Source organism: Apteryx rowi, unplaced genomic scaffold (assembly GCF_003343035.1).
Source record: "Apteryx rowi isolate R43461 unplaced genomic scaffold, aptRow1 scaffold_65, whole genome shotgun sequence".
NCBI lineage: Eukaryota > Metazoa > Chordata > Aves > Apterygiformes > Apterygidae > Apteryx > Apteryx rowi.
Window position 1 is genome coordinate 1,548,314 of NW_020450927.1, and position 21,426 is coordinate 1,569,739.

Below are 21,426 nucleotides of genomic sequence, written 5' to 3' on the forward strand. Positions count from 1 at the left end.
TCTAGACTCTGGGGCAGCCTTGCTATTGCCCTCTGGTGCAAGGGTGACCCTGTGTGGTGAGAAATTGAAATACGTTTACTTTTTTGTATAGATAGCATAAAGCTCATCTGCTTCAGTATGTTTAAGAACAGTCTTAACTGTGTTACATGTTCCTGGTTATACCTGAGCAAAAACACTACAAAATCATTCTGACTCTTCCATGTTTCCAGGTGTACTGATTCTCTTCCTGGTTTTCTTTGCATTCCTTCACTGTTGGCTTAATGCATTTGCTGAGATGCTGCGCTTTGCAGATAGGATGTTCTACAAGGTAAGACGCACAAGCTATAGATTGTTACTAGCCTTCCATCCACAGTGTCAGCTTTTCCTTCTCTTAACTCAAATGGAAAGGTTAAGAGAAGCTTTATAAAGCTTCTAGAATTCCTTTCTCTAATGAAGTGGAAAGAGAAGGAAACTGCAGATAGCTTTACCAAATGGAGCATCCACAGTGTTTTGCTTGTTTTACATTGTTAGGGTTTAAATTTGTTGCTCCTCTGTAGAAGAGAACTGACCTATTTAGCGGTCTGAATTTTTCTAAGGTAATGTGGCCTGTACATGAACAGAACCAGCCACCAGACCTGTTTAATAGCTCCGTTAGGACTCTTCTTGTCTTATCAGCCACTGCGGTTTGAGATAAAACTATACTTAGTACAAAGTAAAATGTTGGAAATGCAATGGAACACACTATTTCATGGCGCAACTTGTTATATTGGTTTGGTGTTACTCTGATCAACATCTTGGTAGGCCCGAAAGGACCTGTAGAATGTGTTATGCTTGTTTGGATTTATTCTTCATTCACTGCTTTCAGGACTGGTGGAACTCCACTTCCTATGCAAACTACTACCGAACCTGGAACGTGGTAGTACATGACTGGCTTTATTACTATGCCTACAGAGACTTCCTTTGGGTGAGTAACAAGCAAATCTATTCCTTCCCCGCCCCCCCCCCCCCCAAACAAAAAGGCATTTTTTCCTTCCCCCAACCCCAGCTTGTCTGGATTTGAGGGGGGGGGTGGGATTTGTAAGCAGAGAGTTAACAAAATGAGTAAGAAATTTGTAGCCGTTGTCCTCAGTGTCTTGGGATGGCTGCAAGCTGATGGCATTCTGCAGTGATTTACACCTAACAAAGTAGATCTAAGCTACTGCCTTTTGTCTCTCTGGTGCTGCTGTCAGAGTGGGATTGCTTCTAGAAACCCCTTTTGGTACTAAGGAGTATCCAAACCATTGTTTTTTCAGAAGTAAGGAAAAGCAGTTCCTTTAGTGGTGTTTAAAAACTTGCAATTTCTTATCTCTTAAGCTTTGCCAGCCARCTTCGCTGACTGGATAGGTTTGGAGTGAGGCATCTCAAAGATGGTTTTGGCAGGGGAAGGCTATACAAGCATGAACATGGCAAAGTTTGTAGGTCTTGTGGAAGTGAAGAAGGGCTTGTATGTCTGAAATCTTGTCTGTTCTCCAGCTACTACAATGGTAATATCCTATAAGCCTTGCCTTACAGTGATCTAAAGATGTAGGCTACCACCAGATGTTGTTCAAGGTTAAGTAAAGGTTATTTAAACACTTAACTATTGGGCAAGACAGTACACTTGTCAAAAAGCAGCATCGCTGTCTAAGTCCATAGCTGATTCAGCTATGCTGATGTGGGTAGCTCTCTTAGAGTATCTGTTGTTGAAGTGAAAGTCCTCTGTGTGTGTAAAATGGAGGTCTGAAACCTAGTCTCTATTTGAAGTGTGACGGTTGACTCAACAGTCTCAACTCCTGTTCCTCTGTTTTGATGAACTATGATAGATATTTCATGAGTGGACTCGAGGTGAGTACTCATGCAGCAAAACAGAAAGACATCTGAAGATAATGCTTAAAATCTAAGGTGTGCTGAAAGCACATAGTGTTTCTTATATCTTGGTTGGAGCAGGCCTTTCTTAGCTCAGGTAAATGACTTTGTTGAAATGAGCAAACTAAAAACACAGCAAAGTAGCTTATCCTTGGTTGTTGTCTTCTCTCTTCCAGTTTTTTGGTAAGAAGTTCAAAGCAGCAGCTATGCTGTCTGTCTTCAGTGTCTCAGCTGCTGTGCACGAATATGTCCTGAGTATCTGCTTTGGCTTCTTCTATCCAGTTCTCTTTTGCCTCTTCATGTGCTTTGGAAGTAAGTTCCTGAGAGAGAGTATGTGAGTGTGGTGTAGATTTTGGGGGCTGGGTGATGAGTGTGGTTCTCAAATACATTTTGCTCTTCTGATAGCATGTAAAAGACAACTGGTCCCATTAGGTTACCTGCTCTTGACTCACAGGGCTGTTTCTTGTCCAGGAGTTTGCAAATGCAGGCCCAAATCTTCTGAATGCAGCTAAGTAACTCAGTATATACAGACTGGGTTTGCAAGCTTGGGAATTAGGGAGACAAGGCATGGATGGGGAAGAGGAGAAAGCTATATATGATACACTGCTGTTCATGTGATGATGTACATACTTTAATAGCACTACTTCCTCTTTTCTAAGCTGTAGTTGAATTGCTACATGTCAGCAGGTTGGAAATCTTCTTAAAGCCAGTGTGAGACAAATTATTACTTAACTATTATAGCAAGGAGAAGAGCCCCTTATTTACAAGTTAGGGCTCTTAGCGTTTTATTTTGGGTTCTGAGCTAGAATGAATTAGGCTAGAATTCTAGGACATCTCTGCCACCATGTCCTGGTCCTCTGCCTAGCCCAAACAATACTGATCCCAAGCAGAGACAGAACTGTGCCAGCTTTTTGACAGACAATGGCATTCTGATTCTGGGTAGCATCAGATCAGCTCCTAAGATTTGCTGCATTGCCAGGTATGATTGGGTTTGTGTGCGCTGTACTGACCTTTTGGAATAGCCTTGTGTTGCTCAAGCCAGAGATGTAATGTTGGGGGGGAACAGGGGAGATCCGGTAGAATCAGCGGGTCTGATTCTTTGATCTTGAGGATTTTTTCTGAATGTTGCCTTTCATTTCACCTCTTTCCAGTGGTCTTCAACTTCATCCTTAATGACCGTCGGAAAGGGCCCATCTGGAATGTGATCATGTGGACGTCGCTTTTCCTGGGCCAGGGTGTCATCATTTGCCTCTATAGCCAGGAGTGGTATGCCCGCCAGTACTGCCCTCTGGAAAATGTGAGTGACTGACCTTTCCTATGGGATAACTGACCATGCAAGTAGCTTGTCCTTTCTTGCCATGGGGACAGGGCAGGAATTAAATGGTATGAGCCTTTCTGACAATATACTGTACCAGTTCATTAAGATGTATTTAGTCTAGAAACTGTAGAAACTCTAGGAAAGCTTTGTCTAACAGAATCGCTTTCACTAGCGCTCTTGCTATGCCTATGGTATGCCACTACCTTTTTTCCCACATCTCTGAGAGGACATAAGCCACTACTTGAGAGTATGTTAGGCCATTCAGGCTGCATGAATGGAACAGCAGCACTTGGCCAACAAGGTTGGGAGAAACTTTTCTAAGGTGCCCACAAAAACTGAGCCTATTGTCTGTTCCAAGGCTAGCGTGGGTGGCAGTGAGAGCTGGTTGCTTATAAAGCAGAAGAAATAAGGATACAACTCTAAAATCAAATGGACAATTTATAGCTCACTATCTTGATATCCAGTTCTGTTCTCCATTTTTTAAAAAAAATTCCTGCTGTACTAGTTGACTTCAGTCTTGCCCAAAGGTGTTCCCAGGAGAACCAAACTTTGGTTTGAGTTCACCTCGCTTTGAGTTTGCAGTTTGCAGTTTGAGTTTGCAGTTGTAAATGTGACTGTCTCCCTGATGCAACACTACCGGATAAACCATTCAGCTGGTGTGTCAGAACTGGGGGTGAGGGGGGATGACAGGGGAACAGCTTGTTATGGCTGTAGCTACTTTCATGGCTCTGTTTAGTAGGGTTGGAACAGGGCTGCAGGGTGTGAAAATGTTGTTTGATCTCCCCTGCTAGGGGACCAAACAGACTTTCTTCAGCAGACAGCACCATGGCTGGTGCTATTTGCCTGTGACTAACACACTGCCTGTCCATATTTTCCAGCCCACATTCCTGGACTACTTAAAACCACGCTCATGGTCATGTCATATGCAGATGTAAAAGTGGTATACTCTGGCTGCGTCATCACCACAGAAGATCAGAGTCGTCCTTCGAGTGTTTGGACCACTGACCTAACTCACTACCGACTTTTTATAAAGGAAGTTGTGCCTCCTGATTACTGGGGAGAAACTGTAATATTTTTTGTAACTTTACTGAGGCAACCCAGTTGAACTGGATTGCAGCAGGCTTCACAGGCAGCATCTGGTGCACACTGTCCCAATTTGAGCCATTTCCATGCCAGTAAAACATTGAGCTGAAGGTGGAATCTACTGGAATCTTACTCATCCAGGGGTCCCCCAAGTTGCTGCTCTTCTGGACAATAGATACTCTGGTCAGATTTGCTGGTAGCTCACTGTTGGCCTCCGCCCATCTTCCTTAGCCATCCCTTTACAATTTTTCCCTTTTGGTAATGGGATGCGTCTGCAGAACTTGTCGTCTTTGTGACCCTGTTTGTTGCTATGACACTGACACAAGTGGCAGAGCRACAGATTATTTGCATCCTTGCTGTGAAAGTAGCCAAAGTATTCCTGGATGGTTTTGAACTACATTCTACTTGTGTCAGCTGCCCAGAAATTTGAAATGGGTAGAGGAAGAGGGGATTATCAGCTTACTCTTGGTTGCATTGGAGAATCRGTTCTTTCTGGCTTTACAAAGATTTGCTATGTTCAGAAGCAGGGCATGGTGTCTGCAGTTTTTAAGTACTTTTTTTTTTATATACTGAAAGTCTTGGTTTTCTTAGATAAGCTCAATCTCTGTATTTAAGTTTCCAACTGACTTAAATCCGTAGCATCTTTGTGCTCTGAAGGCCCTGTAACTTGAGGAGTAGTGGTGTGTTTTTGTTGTTTTTTTCGTAGCTCTTATTGTTGCTCCAAGATGATCGGTTCTCTTAATACTTTTTTTTTTTTTTACAAGTTAAAGAGCTTTTGCTTTAATTAGGCAGGTGCTTTGAGGTATAAAAGTTGTTAGGCTTTCTTTAGTGAGAAAGCTCTGAAATACTATGACCCAACTGTTTAAAAAAAAAAAAAAAAAAGACAAAAAAAAAAAAAGGGCAATTGACTTTACAGGTACTTAGTGCATTCTCATTTGAAATGGCTACATCAAATCCAGTGCCAGCAGGTCTCGGTGCCTCTTGCCAACATGCGTTGTACCAGCTTCTAACACCCCGTCAATGGGGAACAAGGGTAGACCCAGTGGCTGGAGTCAGAGCTGCTTTTCCTTTCATCTGTCTTTCTCTGCTCTTGCATCAGGGAAGATTTYGGGTGGAGCTCAGTTTCCTAGGCATTGCCCTCCCCTTCCAAAGAGGAAGGACACACTCCCGTACATACTGGTTTGGGGAGAATTATATCTGAATTTGTGTCAATATCTGTTTTGCAACAGCAGTTATCTGATCTGTCAGGCAGAGTCCTTCCAGTTTTCTTTTCTGTGCTTAGGGCTTTTGACAGACCAGATCGTAAATACTATTCAGGTATGTGTATCTCCAGTTTTACTGCAGTCACAGGCATTATTACTGGAGGGGGAGGGTAACGTGATTAGAGGTACCTTGACTTTGGTCAGAGGAATTTCTTAATTACTCAAATGTTCTTTATTGGCACTTTTCAGTAATGGCTTTTCCTTACTGACCTTCAGCCTAGATATTGGATACCAGTGTCATTGGGACTCTTGATGAACTTGTCTCTCAATCCACTTAAGACTGTCTTTTGGGTTACTATTCTTATTAACCTGAGTCAAAAATAATTTCACAAAAGCTAGGTGATACTTCAGCTCTTTTGGTTTTCAGTTTTCTGTGAAAAATCCTGCTCTTCAGAAAGGACATTCGTTGTGTCGGATTAAATTTGCCAAATCCAGGCTTTGCATATGTGGCTCTCAAAAAAACAAAACAAAAAAACTCCTTCTGGAACTTGTTTGCTGAAACTGTTCTGTTAATTTTGGAGGGAGTTTAGGAATATACTCAAACTTGGCAGTATTAGTATATAAAATCCTGAGAATGAGATGGTTTGCTTTCTCCTTGTTCAGTTTGAATAATCCTACATTTTTTCAGGTTACCTTTGGGGGGGGGACGGGGACATCTAGACCAGTTAAGGAGTCAATCTTAACCCAAGCTTCCTTTATAAATATATGTATATAACCAACCCCCAAACCTTTTGTGGCCAAACAGCTTTGTCACCTGCTTAATATAGGGTGAATGCAAGTCCAGTACTCTTGAGTCATGGTGCTCAAAACAATTATGTACAGATGTAATTGCACTCAAATAGGGTGTGATGGATTGGGTACTTGATTTTTCTTGATGCCTGTGTCAGGTCTTGCTACTATCTCAGTGTTCTCAAAAGGAGATAAAATCACGGCACTTTATGCCAAGTAGTGGTGTTTCCCTCACAGCTGGCACTGTGCCATATCCCGAATGAAGAATCTCAGCTTTTAGTGTGTCAGCATCCTCCGTGTGTGGAGCCGAAGGGCTTGAGCGTGTGGCAAGCAAAACCCAACCAGAAGGGGATGCCCAGCTGTTGGAGCTAGTCTTAGTTTTTGACGGGGGGGGAGGTTTTTAGCCTTGTAGATCAAAGCATCTGGCAGCTGTGCTGTTAAGGCATTAACAATTGGGATTACTTTCAAGTTCTTGGGTTTTTTTAATTGCTCTTCAATGTGGGCTTGTCTTCATTTTTCTAATAGTACTGGAGGGAAAATACAAAGTCTTTTGCACATTGCTTGTTTAATGAGAGTCAATTATACTATGTTTGTCTGAGAAGAGTTTTCTTAGGCTGTGGGTGCCAGAGCCAGCAGTATGGTGTTCTGGCCAGTAACTTGGATGCCGAGGCTCGCAACCTGTCCTTTTCAAATTCTTAATAATAATAATATTATATATAGTTTCCTGTGGTTCTTCCCGGTGTAAGAACTGAAGCTTGCTTCCGTAGTAACTCAGCCTGTTTGGAAGGGGGAGAAGCTTCCAGCTCTGGAATGGCAGCCAAGACAGCTGCAGCTCTTTGCTCAATAACATCCAAAAACAGTATTAGTCTGGTGAAACATGTTCCAGTTTTCATGCAGATAACGCTTTCTTCTCAGGAAGACTGAATCTGTGCAGGATCTTCATGCCTAGTATGTCTTTTCTGTTGGAATATTTGGCTTCCAGTCTCCAGAATGGAAACAGTCCTGCATCCGAGCTGTTAGCTGTGCTGTCCTGTAAGAGCCACCCAGATAAGGCTGCGGTGGGAAGGGGGGAATCCGGATGTATTTTTTTAATCTGAAACGGTGTGGTTGACATGAGGCAGTCCACCTGTTTAATGGAAAACTGAATTGTTCGGGYTCCTGAACGTAGCAGGGCCGGCAGGGTGGCTGGACCAGCGTGAACGTGCCCTGGGAGCGAGCCCACACGCTCTCGCGGTGTCCAGGTTAGGAGCCCGCTCTGCGCCGTGCCTCTGAGCCAGCCGGCTTCGGCCTCGCCTCCGCTCCCCGCGTTTGCGCCCAGCCCGGCTCCCCGCTTCCAGGGCCGAGGACGGGCTGCGCGGGACCCAGCGGCTGGGCCTTGGGCAGCTGCCGGCGCATCGATGTATGCAACCTGTACCATGTTCTGTCCTGCGGAAGAGCTGTTTATATAATCTACTGTAATACAGCAGTTGAAATATATTTTGCTATTAGGAGAGAAAAGCTGCTGTGGCCTCTTATTTGCCTCTCGGGGGCTCCTGAGCCCGGGGCGCCCTCCTGGGTGGGAGGCTGTCAGGGAATGTGGGTGCCAGCCTGGGGGGGGGGGGCCGTTGTGTTCCCATAGCGACATGGAAGAGCTGCGGGCCGGTAGGGGTGGCAGGTCCGGGGGGGCCCCTCTGCGGGAGGAAGGGTCTGGCCTGCTTTTGGGGCTGAGGGCTGCAAACCAAGGGGCTACGGGGCAGCCCGACGCTGCCTGTGCTCTTTGCCGTCCTGGCCAAGGCTGCGAGCTGCCCGCTTCCCATTCCAGGCAGCACGGAGCGGGGAGAGGCCATGCTGCATGGGGCTTTCAAAGCAAAACACCAGCAGAGAAGGGTTGGTGGTGAGCTCCAGGTTGGCCGTGCTGCCCCAACGGAGGAGAGGGGTCCTGGGGACCTGGAAGTGTGCTGGGGCACTGCGGGAGAGGAGTTAGGTCCCAGTCTGCTCCAAAAGCTGTGCTAACCTTTCCACCATTGAATGCATATTAAAGTGGAGCGGTTGCCAAATGTACTTAGGGTTGATGATTTCTGCCTTTATTTTGGGCCTGAAAAGGGGTTTGTGTGCCAAGAACTTTATCTGGTATTTTCCAGCTGTGTAGCAGATGCTCTAAAGTCAGTTCTTGCCTGTGTCCTTAAGCTGCGGCAGCTACAGAACAGCCCCATTAATCTTCTCATTCTTTCTGGGGGGAATAGAGTGTACTGCCAAATAGAGGAGGAAAAACAAAATGCTTTCTCCTGACAGAAGGTCTCTTAGCAAATTTTTGTATTTTCTTTCCAAGAAGCCATTTACCTGGCAAGGTTACGCCATGGTTATAACTATACGCATACAAACCTGTATATGAAGGCAAAGTATAGTTAATCTAATARGAAACCATAGTACGCTGGGATGCAGCTGATGAGCAGGTCAAAGGAAGTTTCATACCAAGAGCACTTGTAATGAACAACATATAGTGGCAGGTTAGTGGGGGGGAAAAGGGCTTTTCAGATGAGAATTCCTGGGGATTTTGAAGCTAATGGAAATATGATTTTTCTTCTTTAGCAAGGCATTAATAAGAATTAAAGGGGTAAGAGTAGTAACTGGTGGAATTCAAATACAATTAAGCCTCTAGCACAGTTGTTAGACGTGTAAAAGAAACAGCCATTAACTTCAATTCTTAATGCAGCTTGTTAATGGAAAAACAAGCATCCCTGTGGTGGATGAAGCATGTAGAGCAGAGCTCTTCTGGCTGCCTAAGTGCTTGTACAGTGAACTCATTTTGCGATGATAAAAATTAATAAATTGCAGAAGTGGTATTTGACTTTAATGCAGTATAATCACAGGCATTTATGAAGCAGTCAATGACTGTTTAACAGTTGTTTGCTTTATTAATTTTGGTTATGAAACAAGTTTTCATGAGTCCAATTAGATGAAGGGTGAGGCACATTCTCGGTGTCTCCCTTGGTAGAGACATTTAATTGCCTCCCAGGAACCAAAACATCAGCTGCTCTCTGCCAGTTTCATGCATCTAACATGAGGCACAGAGTTGTTTGTGGGTTGGTTTTTTTTCCCCCCCCCAATAAATAATAACAAAAAGCAGGTAAACTTACAATGTACAAACGCAAGCTTAATTCTATTTTCAGATCATTCATTACTGAAAATTTCCTTCTTTAAGTGTTTAAAAGATAATAATAACCTTTTGCCATGTCTATCATTGGAGCGTCAGTTCCTGGATCAAAAGCGGATGGAAGGAAAATGAGAGGTGCCTTATGTGCAGTGTCTGGCAGCAAGGACCACTCAGGTAGGGCTTGCTTTGAGGGCTGGTGGGGCTGGATGTCTGGCTTATTGGGGGATCCTGTTGTTTTACAGCACCACTTAGTATTTGTGTATCCAATAACTTGGCAAAGTTGCGCGATCTGTGCTTCTCATCTCCCGTGGTTTGAATACAACTCTTGTTCTAGGCTTTACTGAAGGTATAACGACAGCTAAAAATGGGATTAGCTGCTTGTTTTGGATAGAGTTGCTCCCGCTTTGGGTGCGAATGGAGTAGGTGTCCTCTCAGGGCTCTTCCCAGCCCTGTATTTTATGATTGTTTGTGTTTTCTCTTTCTCCAGCTGAGTAAGTGTGCATCTACCAAATAGGCTTTAATATGCTGTTTTCTAGCGTTCCCTGAGCTAAGGGGTACGTCAAGGATGCTCGACCATATCAGGCCTGTCTCCTCCCTGGAGTATAGTTTTGTCCCAGAAGAGATTTTCCGAAGCCTGACCTCTGCTGCCGGTTCTCTCTCTAGCCCAGAGCACCTGCGATCCCTGCAAACAACCAGAAATGCAGTGGGCTTCAAGGTGAGTCTGTTACTGCCTTTTTCTGCCCAGAAATCCCTCCTTGTTAGGGGAGCATAGTCTCTGTGGGCAAAATGAAAGTTTGCCAACTCGGCAGGATAAACTTATCTTGTCACATCGCTTTTCTCATCGTACCGTTTGCTGCAGATCCTAAGTGCTGTTTTCTAAYGACTGCAAAAAGGGAAATGCGCTGGCACGCTTGTGTTGATGCAAACTCTTTAGAGAGCCCGTTCTGTCTGTATTAGTATCTTTAGTGCTGAGATGGGAGCCGTTGCATTTAGATAAGCCACTCTGACCTCTCCCCTTGCTCGGCATGTGTCTCGCTGGGAAGTGATGGCCCCATGTGCTTTGTCCGCAGGGCTGCCTGCAAACCCCTGATGGGCTCTGGCATTACCCGAATCGCCGCAACAAGTTCAGGCACCTTACGGACCACCCCGTCAGCCTGACAGGAGCTGGAAGGTGAGCGAGGAAGGGGTCAAGGGATGAGGGCAATGGAAAGACAGAGCTGGGAATGTGGAGGTACCGCTCTATTGCTCTTTTTTCACATCAGATGACTGTGCTGCCTAATGCAGATGGACAAACAGAACCGCTGCCCCAGCAGAGTTTGGGCTGGAGAGGCTGGAGGGGAAGATGTTTCTTTCAGGAATAGTAAATAAAAAGTCTTGCTAACTGCACTTGTTGTGGCACCATGCTTCCATAAGAGCCAGGACTTGCAGTGATATCCTGCGTGATCCAGGATTAAGAGAAGAAGGTCTTCTGTCTTTAACAGAATAGGGAATAGCTTTACAGTCCTTTGTAAATAAGCGTTGCTTAACAACATTAGGAAGCAAAAATGTTTTGATGTTATACTGTCTTTAACAGATATTAGATATGTATCTGATAGGATGCTGGCAATGGACATGAAAAATAATCTTTGGCCAGGGATAGACAATGTGGGACTAATCTGCCTAAAAACATGACCTCGCCAGTCTTTTTTGGCCCTGACGAGGGCGTTCTGGCTGTGAGCCCGGCCTTGGACTGGGCAGAGCCATCTTGCACATGGTTTTGGCGGGCAGTGAGCGAGCAGGGGGCTGCCCGCGGGCTGGCTCAGCCAACAAGCTCTTCCCTCTGTTTCAGGGATGTGTCTTACCTGTGTGACATTGTGGCTGGCCCAGAAGATACAAAACCAGGGACTTCCAGGAGCTCTTTTTCCAAGAGTGGTCAGGAGCAAAGACGGAGCGGTGGTGCCACCTCAGGACTTGCTGTGAGTGCTGTTGTTCTGATATTTTTCTGTGTATAGGGAGATGGGAAGTCTTCGTAGCCCTCTCCTGATGATGCCCTGGATTGCAGCCACATTTGGCTGCTAATCCAACAGCTTTTAGGGTAAGACTCATTGGTTCTTCTTGAAGCTCACAGCCCCTTAGCACAGTTCATCGTTAGCTATTTCAACCTGTTTTCAGATTTAGGTTATTTCTGGTAGGTTCTCAATGAACAGAGTAAGAAATACAAAAGCGGCATGAAAAGCTGCTGCATGACTTCTGCTTTCTGGGTTGCCAAAACAACATCCTCTTTGGGAGGAGCTRGGAGTTTGTGCACATCACTTATACCAATGTGTTTCATGCTCTGCTCTCTCTTTTCTATCCCTAGCCAGCAAGCCTAGCAGAGAGTCTGGTGCCAGAGGAGTTTCACATTGTGAAGAACAGGGGAGTTTTACCCTTGAAATATTTTGATGAGTGAGTGTTTTCTGATTTACAAGGATTTGTCCTTGAGCTGTACGGCCTCCACAGCAGCTTGGAGCAGGGGGATAAAATGATGAGAGGCCGAGAACAGCAGCCAGAAACACTTCTTGCAGGAGTGGAGACAAGGTTATAAAAAGGGTGGTTGTGCAAATCCAACACTGGTGACCAGGCTAAAGTCAGCTGTGCAGAGCAATGTGAACCTCCTTTTCCTTGCCTTGACTGCTTCGGGGTGGTGAAAAGAGATCACAACTCCCTGTATGCTCCTACTATTTCTGAAGGGTTTTTCTGTGGTTGGACCTGAATGCAGAAGCTGGAATTTGGTTTGATCCCTTAAGGCAATTTTTGGAAGTTGCCATTGTTGCGCGTTGCGGGGGGGGGGGGGTTTGTTTTTTATGATTTTGGCTGGTCTCTCTATATTTCTACCTCCCTTTTATAATTGTTTTCTGCAGTAAAGCTGGGCCAATGCTCAACATTTCTATTCTTATTGGAGCTTGTACATACCCACTAATGTCTTGAATCTAACCACTCTGGGATTTTTTTAGTTTTTGTTTTTTGTTTTTTAGTTTTTCAGGCCCTGAATTTTGAATTGCATTTACCAGGCCTTGCCCAAAAAAGCTTACAGAGCACTTCCTATGATGTCTCTGGACAATTCACTAAGTTTGAAGATTCTTTTTCAATCCTTGAAAAGTGAAATATTAAGAATATGAGCAAAATCCTCAGAATTGGCTTGGTAACATGATGTAGCAGAACACTATCTTATTATGATGATGGTTTTCTATGAAATGTGACTCTTGTCATCAGTGTCTTGGTGGGTATGATGTGGATGTTGGTGCCACCAATAACTTCTAAACCCAATGGTCAGTTTTAGCCAAGTATGACAGAGAAGGGAGAGGTCTTAAGGGGAGGATGTTTCTACAAGATTCCCTCTGAAGATCCGCCCTGTTGGCCCTTCTCTGCCTCTCCCACCCCGCTTAGCCTTGTGCATATGCAGGACAGAGATCACAGCAGAGAGCAGGCTCTCTCAACTAGCACTGGAGGGGTTGCATTGTAATCAAGTTTTAACACTTGTCTTTGTTTCAGTAAATATACCACTCTGCTTGAAGACAGTGAAAAGAAACTACGACTATTCCCATCCATGTAAGTGCCACCCTTGTGTGAAGCTGCTATCAGAAAAAAACTGTGTTAATTTAATTTCCTGGTAAAATATCACAACGTTTTATAGAGAATAATGATGCATCTCTGTCATCTGGGTCTCTCAGGAAGCCTTCGGGGAGGTTAGAGGTTGTCCAGCTGATGGAGGCCATGGACAGCATGCTGGAAAAAGCTGGAGTAGACAACAAGCTAATTGGAATAACAGGACCTTCGCAGGTGGATAACTCCCTAGTACCCAGAAAAATGAAATCTCATTTTCCCCAGTGTTCATTCCTGCTGTGTTTAAAGTGTCTCCCAGCAGTTAGTTTCTACCCAAGCCAGCTGCCTGGAGGCCCTGTCCTAACTGTGGGGTTCCACTCCTGAGCTGCTGTTTCACCTTGGTCTGACCATGACAAACATTTAGCTTGCTGGTGCAGGGGTTGCTTTCCTGGCACAAACTCCAGGAAGGGATGTGTGCAGCATTGCTGCGAAGGAGTGAAGGTAGCGGCTGCTGTATCTCCTCGTTGCAAGACAGGCTGCCATGTTATGGGCTGGGCTTTTTTAGAGCCCTGCAGAGGCCTAAAAGCAGATGCCAGCAAATGGGGCTTGTTTGCTGCTGTTCTTGCACAGTAAGGAGGAAGACTTAAATAGATGGGGTGGGTTTTTTGAAAAAAGCTGAGCCTTGCCTCAGTAGGAACTCCAGCTGGAATTAGCGGAAAAGCTTCTGTAGACTCTGACAGGAGAGTAGTTARTGCATAGCGCTTTTAAAAATGAACCAGTAAATGCATGTAGGATGGCTTTTCCCCCTTCCCCTTTCTGTCTAGTAATGTTTTGTCCTCAAAGAGAAACCTGTTTCAGAAGTAAGAGAAGTCTTTGGTAGTGTCGGTTGTTAAAGGAGTAAGCTTGCCAGGCTCTGCAAGGCTGTGACTTTTCTCACTTGTTTTGCCAGCTGCACAATGTGCTGGAGCTGATGAAGGCAGAGCAGAACATTTACAACATAGTTTTCCATGAGCTGATTCGGCAGGTCAGCGTGGACTGCGTAGAGAGAGGACAGCTGCTTTCCAAGCTCAGGTCATACTTAGCCAAGTACCCTAATCCCCCTCTTGATTTATGGCAGTATCCTCTCAGCAGTCGCATTAGCACTTGCAGATCATTCTTAATGTCTTTGCCCAGCAATGCTACCCCGTCATAGTGTAGTTGCCATGGGATCTGATGCCATAAGTGAAATAGGATTTTCCTGCACAGTTAACGACCAGTGCTAAAGGCYCTCCGTTGCCTAACCTGGAGCTTGAGCCCCACTGCAGTGGCACTGTCAGCAAGCTTGATGGCTGCACCAGCATGGGTGCTGTATGGGTGTGACACCGAAGGGAAGTTTTCACATGTCGAATAGCTGAGGCTTCCCTCACAGCCAGGGTTCCYGTGCTCTTCTCCACTGTGCACACTCAGACTACCATTATTTGTAGCAACTAAATTGTTCCAGAGTGGTTAAAATCCCAAGTCCAAAAGGTCAGTAGATTGTCTTCTAGATAGCTTTACACAGCGAAAGGAAGGGATCTTCAGATGGGGTAAGAGAGCTGCGTTCTCAGGGAGCTAAGGTAACTTCCCTTTTTACATTCTTATTATAGGCAGAGGTATGTGAGTCTGCTGGAGCGGATTCCTCAACAGATGAAGACCCTCTACAGAGAAATGATGGCCCAGCGCTTGCTTGACAGACATATTACAGAGGAGTTATTCTATTTCAAGGAATCTGTTGCACAGCTGACCGGGTCTGAATCCTGCCTGATCCTAAGAAATTATCTCAATGCAGTAGGCTTAGCACATTGATTTGTTCAGTTTTCTAGTATGCCTCCCTTAGGAACAGGAAATTAGTTTTATGATTTGAACCAGAGCTACAGGGACCATACTAGAGCCTCCTCACGCTTTGTACYGTACCCTTTCACTGCAGGCTGTGCATCAGAGGAGCACAGAGTAACAGCAAGGTCACCTCCTTGTCTTAGCACCTTTTGCAGAAAGGATTTGCTGGAGCAATGTCCATGCAGAGCAAGAGGAGGTCTTAAAGATGCCTTTCACCCTTACAGGGAGATGATTGTGTTTGAGGAAGGGAACCTTGCATGAGAGTGTAGGGCACACCAGCCTGTGTTTGCCAGAGGAGAGCTCTTTAGGTCGTGCTAAGTTGCATTCGGACTGTTCCCTGCTGTTTCAGAGAGCTGTATGAGCTACGAGAACATGACCACAAGGTGACCAGAGAAGCAGAACAAGCTCAACAGGAGCTCACTGCAGCTGTGCAGGAGGCTGAGATGAATGCAAAGTAAGTTGCTCTCAAAGTTGAGGTTGCTGAAGTATGCTGGTATCATTCTCTTGGGATTGTCCGGAAGGAGATACAAGGACTGATTGCCTTCTGGGGAAGGCAGCTTGGCTGTTTGACAAATGCAGTTATTCTGCTATTTATTAGTTTTGCTATTTAGTTATTTTATTTTCTATTTATATTATAACTTGCTATTTAGTTATTTTATTAATTTATCCTAAATTCCTCAAAGGGGTGTTCAACAAAACGTTTATATTTTTAAGCCACAGAAGTTGCATTTGTTGCTCAGGTGTTGGTATTCCCATTCCTTCATGTTTGCAGCAGGTAGCTTCACAGTCTGGTAGCACCTGCTGGTCTCAACTTTCAGGGGCCTGTGGACACCTTCACATCATATTTCAGAAATGGAGGATTTAGGTGGTTGGTATCAGAGCTCTGCTGAGTGCTGAGGCACTGGTGACTTACACAACTCTTGTGTCATGAAGAAAGCAGCTAGTCTAAGCCCAGCAGAGATTTGTATCCATGCCAGTTGGAAATTCACGGTGGGAATATCAACAGAAAGGTGTTGTAGGGGTTCAGGGAAAAAGAACCCTGAATTCACAGGCTGGTGTGGGAGGTGGCTGAGGAAGGAAGGAGGGAGAGGAAGTGTCTAAGAAATGCTTTGGGAATTGGGAGAAAGACAGTAAACCCCATTAAGAAAGGGGTGTGCACATATTTYGTTGTCTTTCTCTTCTTGTAGCCTTGTGGAAGAGTATCGCGAGTTATATGAGCTACAGAGAACCAGGCTGGAAGAGCAGATTCTCCTGCTAAGCCAAGAGAGAGACATTTGGAGCTCAGCTGCATATGACCTGGCGCTGAAGGTAGGTGCAGGAGATCAGGCATACACTGCAAGACATAAACTGTCATAACTAGCAGCCTTCTTCCAAGGGACGGTTTCATCCTAAAGCACGTTTTTATTTAGTGCTATTGGGCACTAGCATATCTCATACCTGCTCTGACGTCATTTTCTGAAGTCTGTTGTATTTCACATGTTTTTGCATGGAAATCAGTTGATTCACACAGCATTTTTGGCACAGATCTCTAGGACCTGTGYGGGAAGAACTTCTGTGAAATTAGTGTTTCTGTTCAGAAATGATTTGGCTAAAAAGTTTCCTGATTTCCTTATAATTTAGAATATCCTAGCCAGATTCCTTGGACTTCCTCACAAAATATCGTTCTGAGTTAACACTGTGCTTCCTTGTTTGTGTGTGTCCCTTGTTTGTGATCTTTTACTTTATCCTCTTCAAGTTGAAAATCCAATACCAGAACTTTTGGGGCTTCCTGGGAGATAAGTATATTTGCAAGGAAAGGGGACTCAGCTGCTTGAGTTCCATTTCTTCGGTAATAAAGCTCCCATGTTACTATCGGGGTGGTATCATCCTGCAATGCCCCTCCTTTCCRAAGAGTACAGTACAAATAATAAATGTTTCTTTCAGGTGATAGATAGAAACCAGCTCATACTGGCTCTCAGGCTCTATGTTAGTGAAAAGACACTGACCAAAGTTCTCAAACATTTCGTAGTCCTCTTGGCATCACAGGTAGGAACCTATCTGCGATGGGTAACTGCTCCAAGTGTTTGCATGTGTGAAGGTTTATGYAACTCCCTGGATCTCAGTGAAGTGTTCAGTACTCTGGCTGTGATTTGAGCTTTCAAATCTTGGTCTAGTTTCAAATGCGCATTAAGATTTGAATCAGTTTTCTCTTTCTTCCTGCTTCTTTCCTCCATGCCCTACATTCTTCCTGATGCTTTTATTCCTTTATTTCCCCTTTTCGACCTTCTCTGTTCCATATCCATAAAACCAAAACAGATCAATACTAGTGTAATTTTGGCCCCAAGGTGCGGGGCTGTGCGGTCTCCACATAGCATACGGGCAGCAAGAAGTCAGGCACCTGGTTCTGGCTTGCCCTGGGAGGGTCAGGCACCCTCGAGTCATGCCCAGGGGTTTGTGAGGGCTGCGCTGTGCTGTGGAGTTACAGAAATTTCCCAACTTCCAGATCTCCCACATATGTATGTCTCAAAATAGCTTGGGCAAAGGGAGAATTCCTTCAACTCGTATCAAACTGATCATGACAACATTTCCTTTTCCCACTCTCCTACCTGGTGCCTGCAGGACACAAGAGACCTTGCTGATCTGCAGGAGGAGACCGAGCAGTTCAGACAAATGCTGGGTTGCATCGGGGCAGAAATAGACTGCTGTGAGGAGTCCAGCAAGGAAAAACTGCACCTTGTCCGCCGAGGCCTCACCAGGTGGCTTCAGTACTTCCAGGACRATATCTTGTGAGTGGCGCAGAAGGGCTGGGTGGCAGCAGCTAGTTCCCTCCACTTTTGCTTTGTGGCAGCAGGTCTCACCAGCCCAGTGCAAAGGCTGCCCTGACTTTGACTGTAAGGGGCAGGGTGATTTGGTGTGGTCCACAATTTGCATGTCCCTCACTGCTCTACTTTTGTTTGACACATTTTGATAATCAGGTCCCTAAAGATATTGGTACCTCCAAAATGATGCTGGAAGATCATGGYTGAATTTGGTGGGGAGGTTGCTGCTGACTCCGGTGAAGAAAGGATTTTACCCTCTGTGAACCAGAGTTTCCTTTCTGAGTATTCTTTTTCCTATGATTGTCATGACAGAATTTTTCTATTTAGTTTGGTTAATTTTAACCTGAATGCACATGTGTTAATGCTTCTAATAGTGTCTCATTTTGTCCATAGTGTTCTAAGAGTCTTGAAACTTCAAACCCAAGGTCTCTTTGTATGTTAACATAATTATATTTTTGCAGACTTTTTGTTCGTACATTGCCATATGTTAAATACAGTAAAATATAACTGCAAACATGTTGTTTGATATTTCATTCATGGACTTAATAAAGGTTCAATTTTCAGCATTTGCTTGAATTAGATTTTCTTCTCTGCTGAAAGTAACATATTTTCTTAACTGACAGCCAGTGATTTTGTGATGTTGAGTGAGAACAAAAATCTGGGTAGAGCCTCCTGTTTTCTACTTCTGTTTCAAGTTACTATTTATATCTCAAACTTGGTATGCATAGAGTATATCTTCACTTTTGGCTTTACATCAGCTACTGAAGGATTCTCTTTCATCTCTCATCCCTTTCTTATCTCTTTGCTTTAGTTCCTCTCCAATGAAGGAAGAGCTATTGGATGAAATGCTACAAGATATCAAGAACTTGGAAAATGTAAGATTTTGGGGGTTGGCCATATTATTGAATGATATCTGCTCAGCAAATTACCACTTGTCAGCTGAGCCGCAGTGAGTATCTGTGCCCCTCACAAATGTGAGGGAAAACATATCAGCTTAAATTTTTTGTTCTGAAGCTTAAGCTAAGAGTCTACACATGCAAAGTTATAATGAACTGATACCATAGCTCAGCTGAAGCATTAAGCTTAGTCATCCACCTGAGCACCATCTGACTGACAGCTCTGGTGACTGATAAATGATATTAATCCGTAGAAGCACTCAGACAGAATTGTCACCCTCGTGGAGTAAGTTTCCAATTTATTGTGCTATTTGCTTGGACTGTGACATCTTTGTGCTCATGGATCCTTGTACTTCTTACCTGTTTCCACTGCCTCTCTGTTGCAGCTAAGAGGTGGCCCAACTTTTGGGGGCATGGCAAGCTTGCTGCTTTTCTTTCAGGTGCTAAGTGAAAACCTGCAGCAGTATGAAGGGGAGGCGTACCTAACAAAAATGGAAAGTCTGCAGAACGTTTCCAGTCTACAGGAACACTGGACAGAGCGAGGACACAAGGTGCTGAATCGACACCRGGACTTCAATGGAGCGTTGCCTCCAGAGCATGCCGCCATGGCAGAAATAAAGCAAAGAGCATGTGAACTCTGCCGACAATATCAAATAAGGATAAGTGGGGATAATGGTAAGAAATGACTGGTTTTGCAGTTCAGTCTTTCCTCAGGTATGCCAGGAAAGTACTGCRTAATAAAGAACCAGTTGATGTAATCTGTTTTGACTTTTTCCTTAAAGCCAAAGTGTGACCCTCAGATATGTGCTGGGAATGAAGAGAGTTCAAGGGTTCTACTCTGAAGAAATTTGACTCTCAATCGCACATAAAAAGCATATTTGAAATTTGAAATGCTGTACAGTGCAATCAAAAAGCAATGCAATACAGATGCAATGTGGGGAAGTTGTGTGTCACATTCAGAAGGAATTTGTGCAGCCTGTGATTATGTGGTTAATGTGTGGAAAAGAAAAGAAATGTAAAAGGAAAGAATAGAGGTTTAGATTTGAAACTAAAATGTTGCTTTGTAGATCATTAACCAGAAAACACTGTCTTAGAGCAGAATACTTCTTTTATTACCATATCACTAATACAGAGTTATCTTAATCTAGATACTGAATTATCCTGATAATACATAAATAAACAAATGTTTTCATAGCTGATATAAAGTTATCTTGTTCTGTATAAGATAACAAACATTTATTGGGTAATTTGCAACTAACCTTCTCAACCTTTGCCTTTGAAAGGCCTTGACACATTTCTGATTTCAGAATCATTTTCTCTGTTTTCTAATCATCTTATTTCCTTTTAGCAAACTAAAGCTAAACTGAACATGTGTTGTCTAGAACTGCTACTCATATTTGCTAAGCTGCTTCTCAAATTGTCATCTTATTCTACCACTTAAAGCTATCCTGTGCTTTTTTTCTGTGTTATCTTATGCTGGGTATTGTATTTAGGCTCACTAAAGGAGCTGAGATGGAATGATAAGTCTGTCCATCATATGAGACTGCCAAAGGAAGTACAGTCCCAGTAGCTCTCATTAGAAAATGGGAGAAAGAAGAAACAGGGACATGACTGGTCAGATACCAGTATAGCAAAAAGTTAACAGCAGATTGTCAGAAATCTTGATATTTTGTGGTGATCAAAGGGCCAGGCAGTACAGTGCAGGCATCTTATCCTACATCACCTCAGTCAGTGAAGTCTAGAAAAAGGGATTTTAGCTTATTTTAACAAGAACTTTGGGAACTGGACCACAGCGAAAGTATTCTCTTGATCCATACAGGGTAGCATATTTTGAACGGCTTGGACTCATTGCTGTGTTGTAATTTAACTGCCTCTTAGTAGGAAAGGCAAGGTATCCCTTCTGTTTAGGTTTCAGCTATGATAAAAGCTTGTGAAAATTAGAGGCAGAGGGTAGCCTCTTCCCCTTCTTACCAGTCTGGACTCCTCAGCCGTGCTTCGTCATGTTGCACGTCTCCGGATCCAGAGCGGAGGTTAACCACTTCGACCCTGCAGCAGTGCGGTGGGGAAACTGAGGCATGCATCACCTTCATTAAAATATTATGGAAATTGCCCTCTCCTCTATGGACATAACATGATGCCTGTGCCACAAGATGTCCYGGAGGCCAGGGCTTTAGCAGGATTTAAAGAAAGTTTAAGCATTGTGTGTGGATATCGAGAGCAACTGTTGTTACATTTCGAGTGTACTTTACCAACAAACAGAGGGTATCCATCAGCRTATGCCAGATGGGTGAGCAGGTAATTTATGCCTTTCCCCAGGCATTTTGCAAATCTGTGTACTATATCACCTCAGGCTAASTGTATTTGAAGAATTGCATTGTAACTGCAGAGCATTTTTTAAAGAGATTTATATTAAGCCGTCACATCCATTTATGCAACCAGAGAGCCAAATCTGCCAAGGCAAGAAGGAAAGTCAGGGCTTTGAATCAAGCCCATTTTGTTTCAGCTTGCTTTAAATTCAGTGCTTGTTAAACAGTTCATTCTTAGTATAAGYCTAGGCAGTTCCTGCATAGGCTGTTCCTCCCTCTTAACATAGTGTTTTGAATTGAGCTTTGGTTTTGTTGGCTGAAAGTATGTAATTAAAGGTTCCTATTTTCTTCCCCTCCAGGCACAGTTAAATTTTTGACAGGCTTGGTGAGAAGTATGAAAGATTGGTTAGTTAGGGTGCAAAAGCTGAAGCGAGGTTGTGGCATGCATCAATCTGAGCTGCAGGCCTTTCGTCACCTGCTTCCCGCATGGTTGGCCCAGGTGGACACAGTGATGAGCTTTGTAGGCTCTGGCCAGTTGCGTGAAGACGAGAACGACAAGAAACCACATCTCCCGTAAGGATAAGATGATTTATTGTGTCTGGGCTGGCCTTGCACAGTAAACT

The 21,426-nt window shown here is 44.2% G+C and overlaps 2 protein-coding genes across 2 annotated transcripts in view; both read left to right on the forward strand.

The window, feature by feature from the left end:
- Positions 1-7,752, forward strand: part of SOAT1 (sterol O-acyltransferase 1) — a 29,746-nt gene extending 21,994 nt beyond the window's left edge. The window contains exons 12-16 of the mRNA XM_026084766.1: positions 210-307; positions 845-943; positions 2,040-2,175; positions 3,015-3,160; positions 4,060-7,752. Coding sequence (XP_025940551.1) covers positions 210-307; positions 845-943; positions 2,040-2,175; positions 3,015-3,160; positions 4,060-4,116 — 536 coding nt within the window. The 3' untranslated portion in view covers positions 4,117-7,752. The remainder of the gene's footprint in view (positions 1-209; positions 308-844; positions 944-2,039; positions 2,176-3,014; positions 3,161-4,059) is intronic.
- A 1,658-nt stretch (positions 7,753-9,410) lies between these two features.
- Positions 9,411-21,426, forward strand: part of AXDND1 (axonemal dynein light chain domain containing 1) — a 19,332-nt gene continuing 7,316 nt past the window's right edge. The window contains 16 exon segments of the mRNA XM_026084747.1: positions 9,411-9,562; positions 9,925-10,103; positions 10,459-10,559; positions 11,217-11,343; positions 11,727-11,812; positions 12,899-12,955; positions 13,078-13,186; positions 13,899-14,020; positions 14,575-14,715; positions 15,153-15,257; positions 15,991-16,111; positions 16,727-16,828; positions 17,402-17,568; positions 18,413-18,476; positions 18,938-19,172; positions 21,163-21,376. Of these exon segments, the coding sequence (XP_025940532.1) occupies positions 9,466-9,562; positions 9,925-10,103; positions 10,459-10,559; positions 11,217-11,343; positions 11,727-11,812; positions 12,899-12,955; positions 13,078-13,186; positions 13,899-14,020; positions 14,575-14,715; positions 15,153-15,257; positions 15,991-16,111; positions 16,727-16,828; positions 17,402-17,568; positions 18,413-18,476; positions 18,938-19,172; positions 21,163-21,376 (2,027 nt within the window). The 5' untranslated portion in view covers positions 9,411-9,465.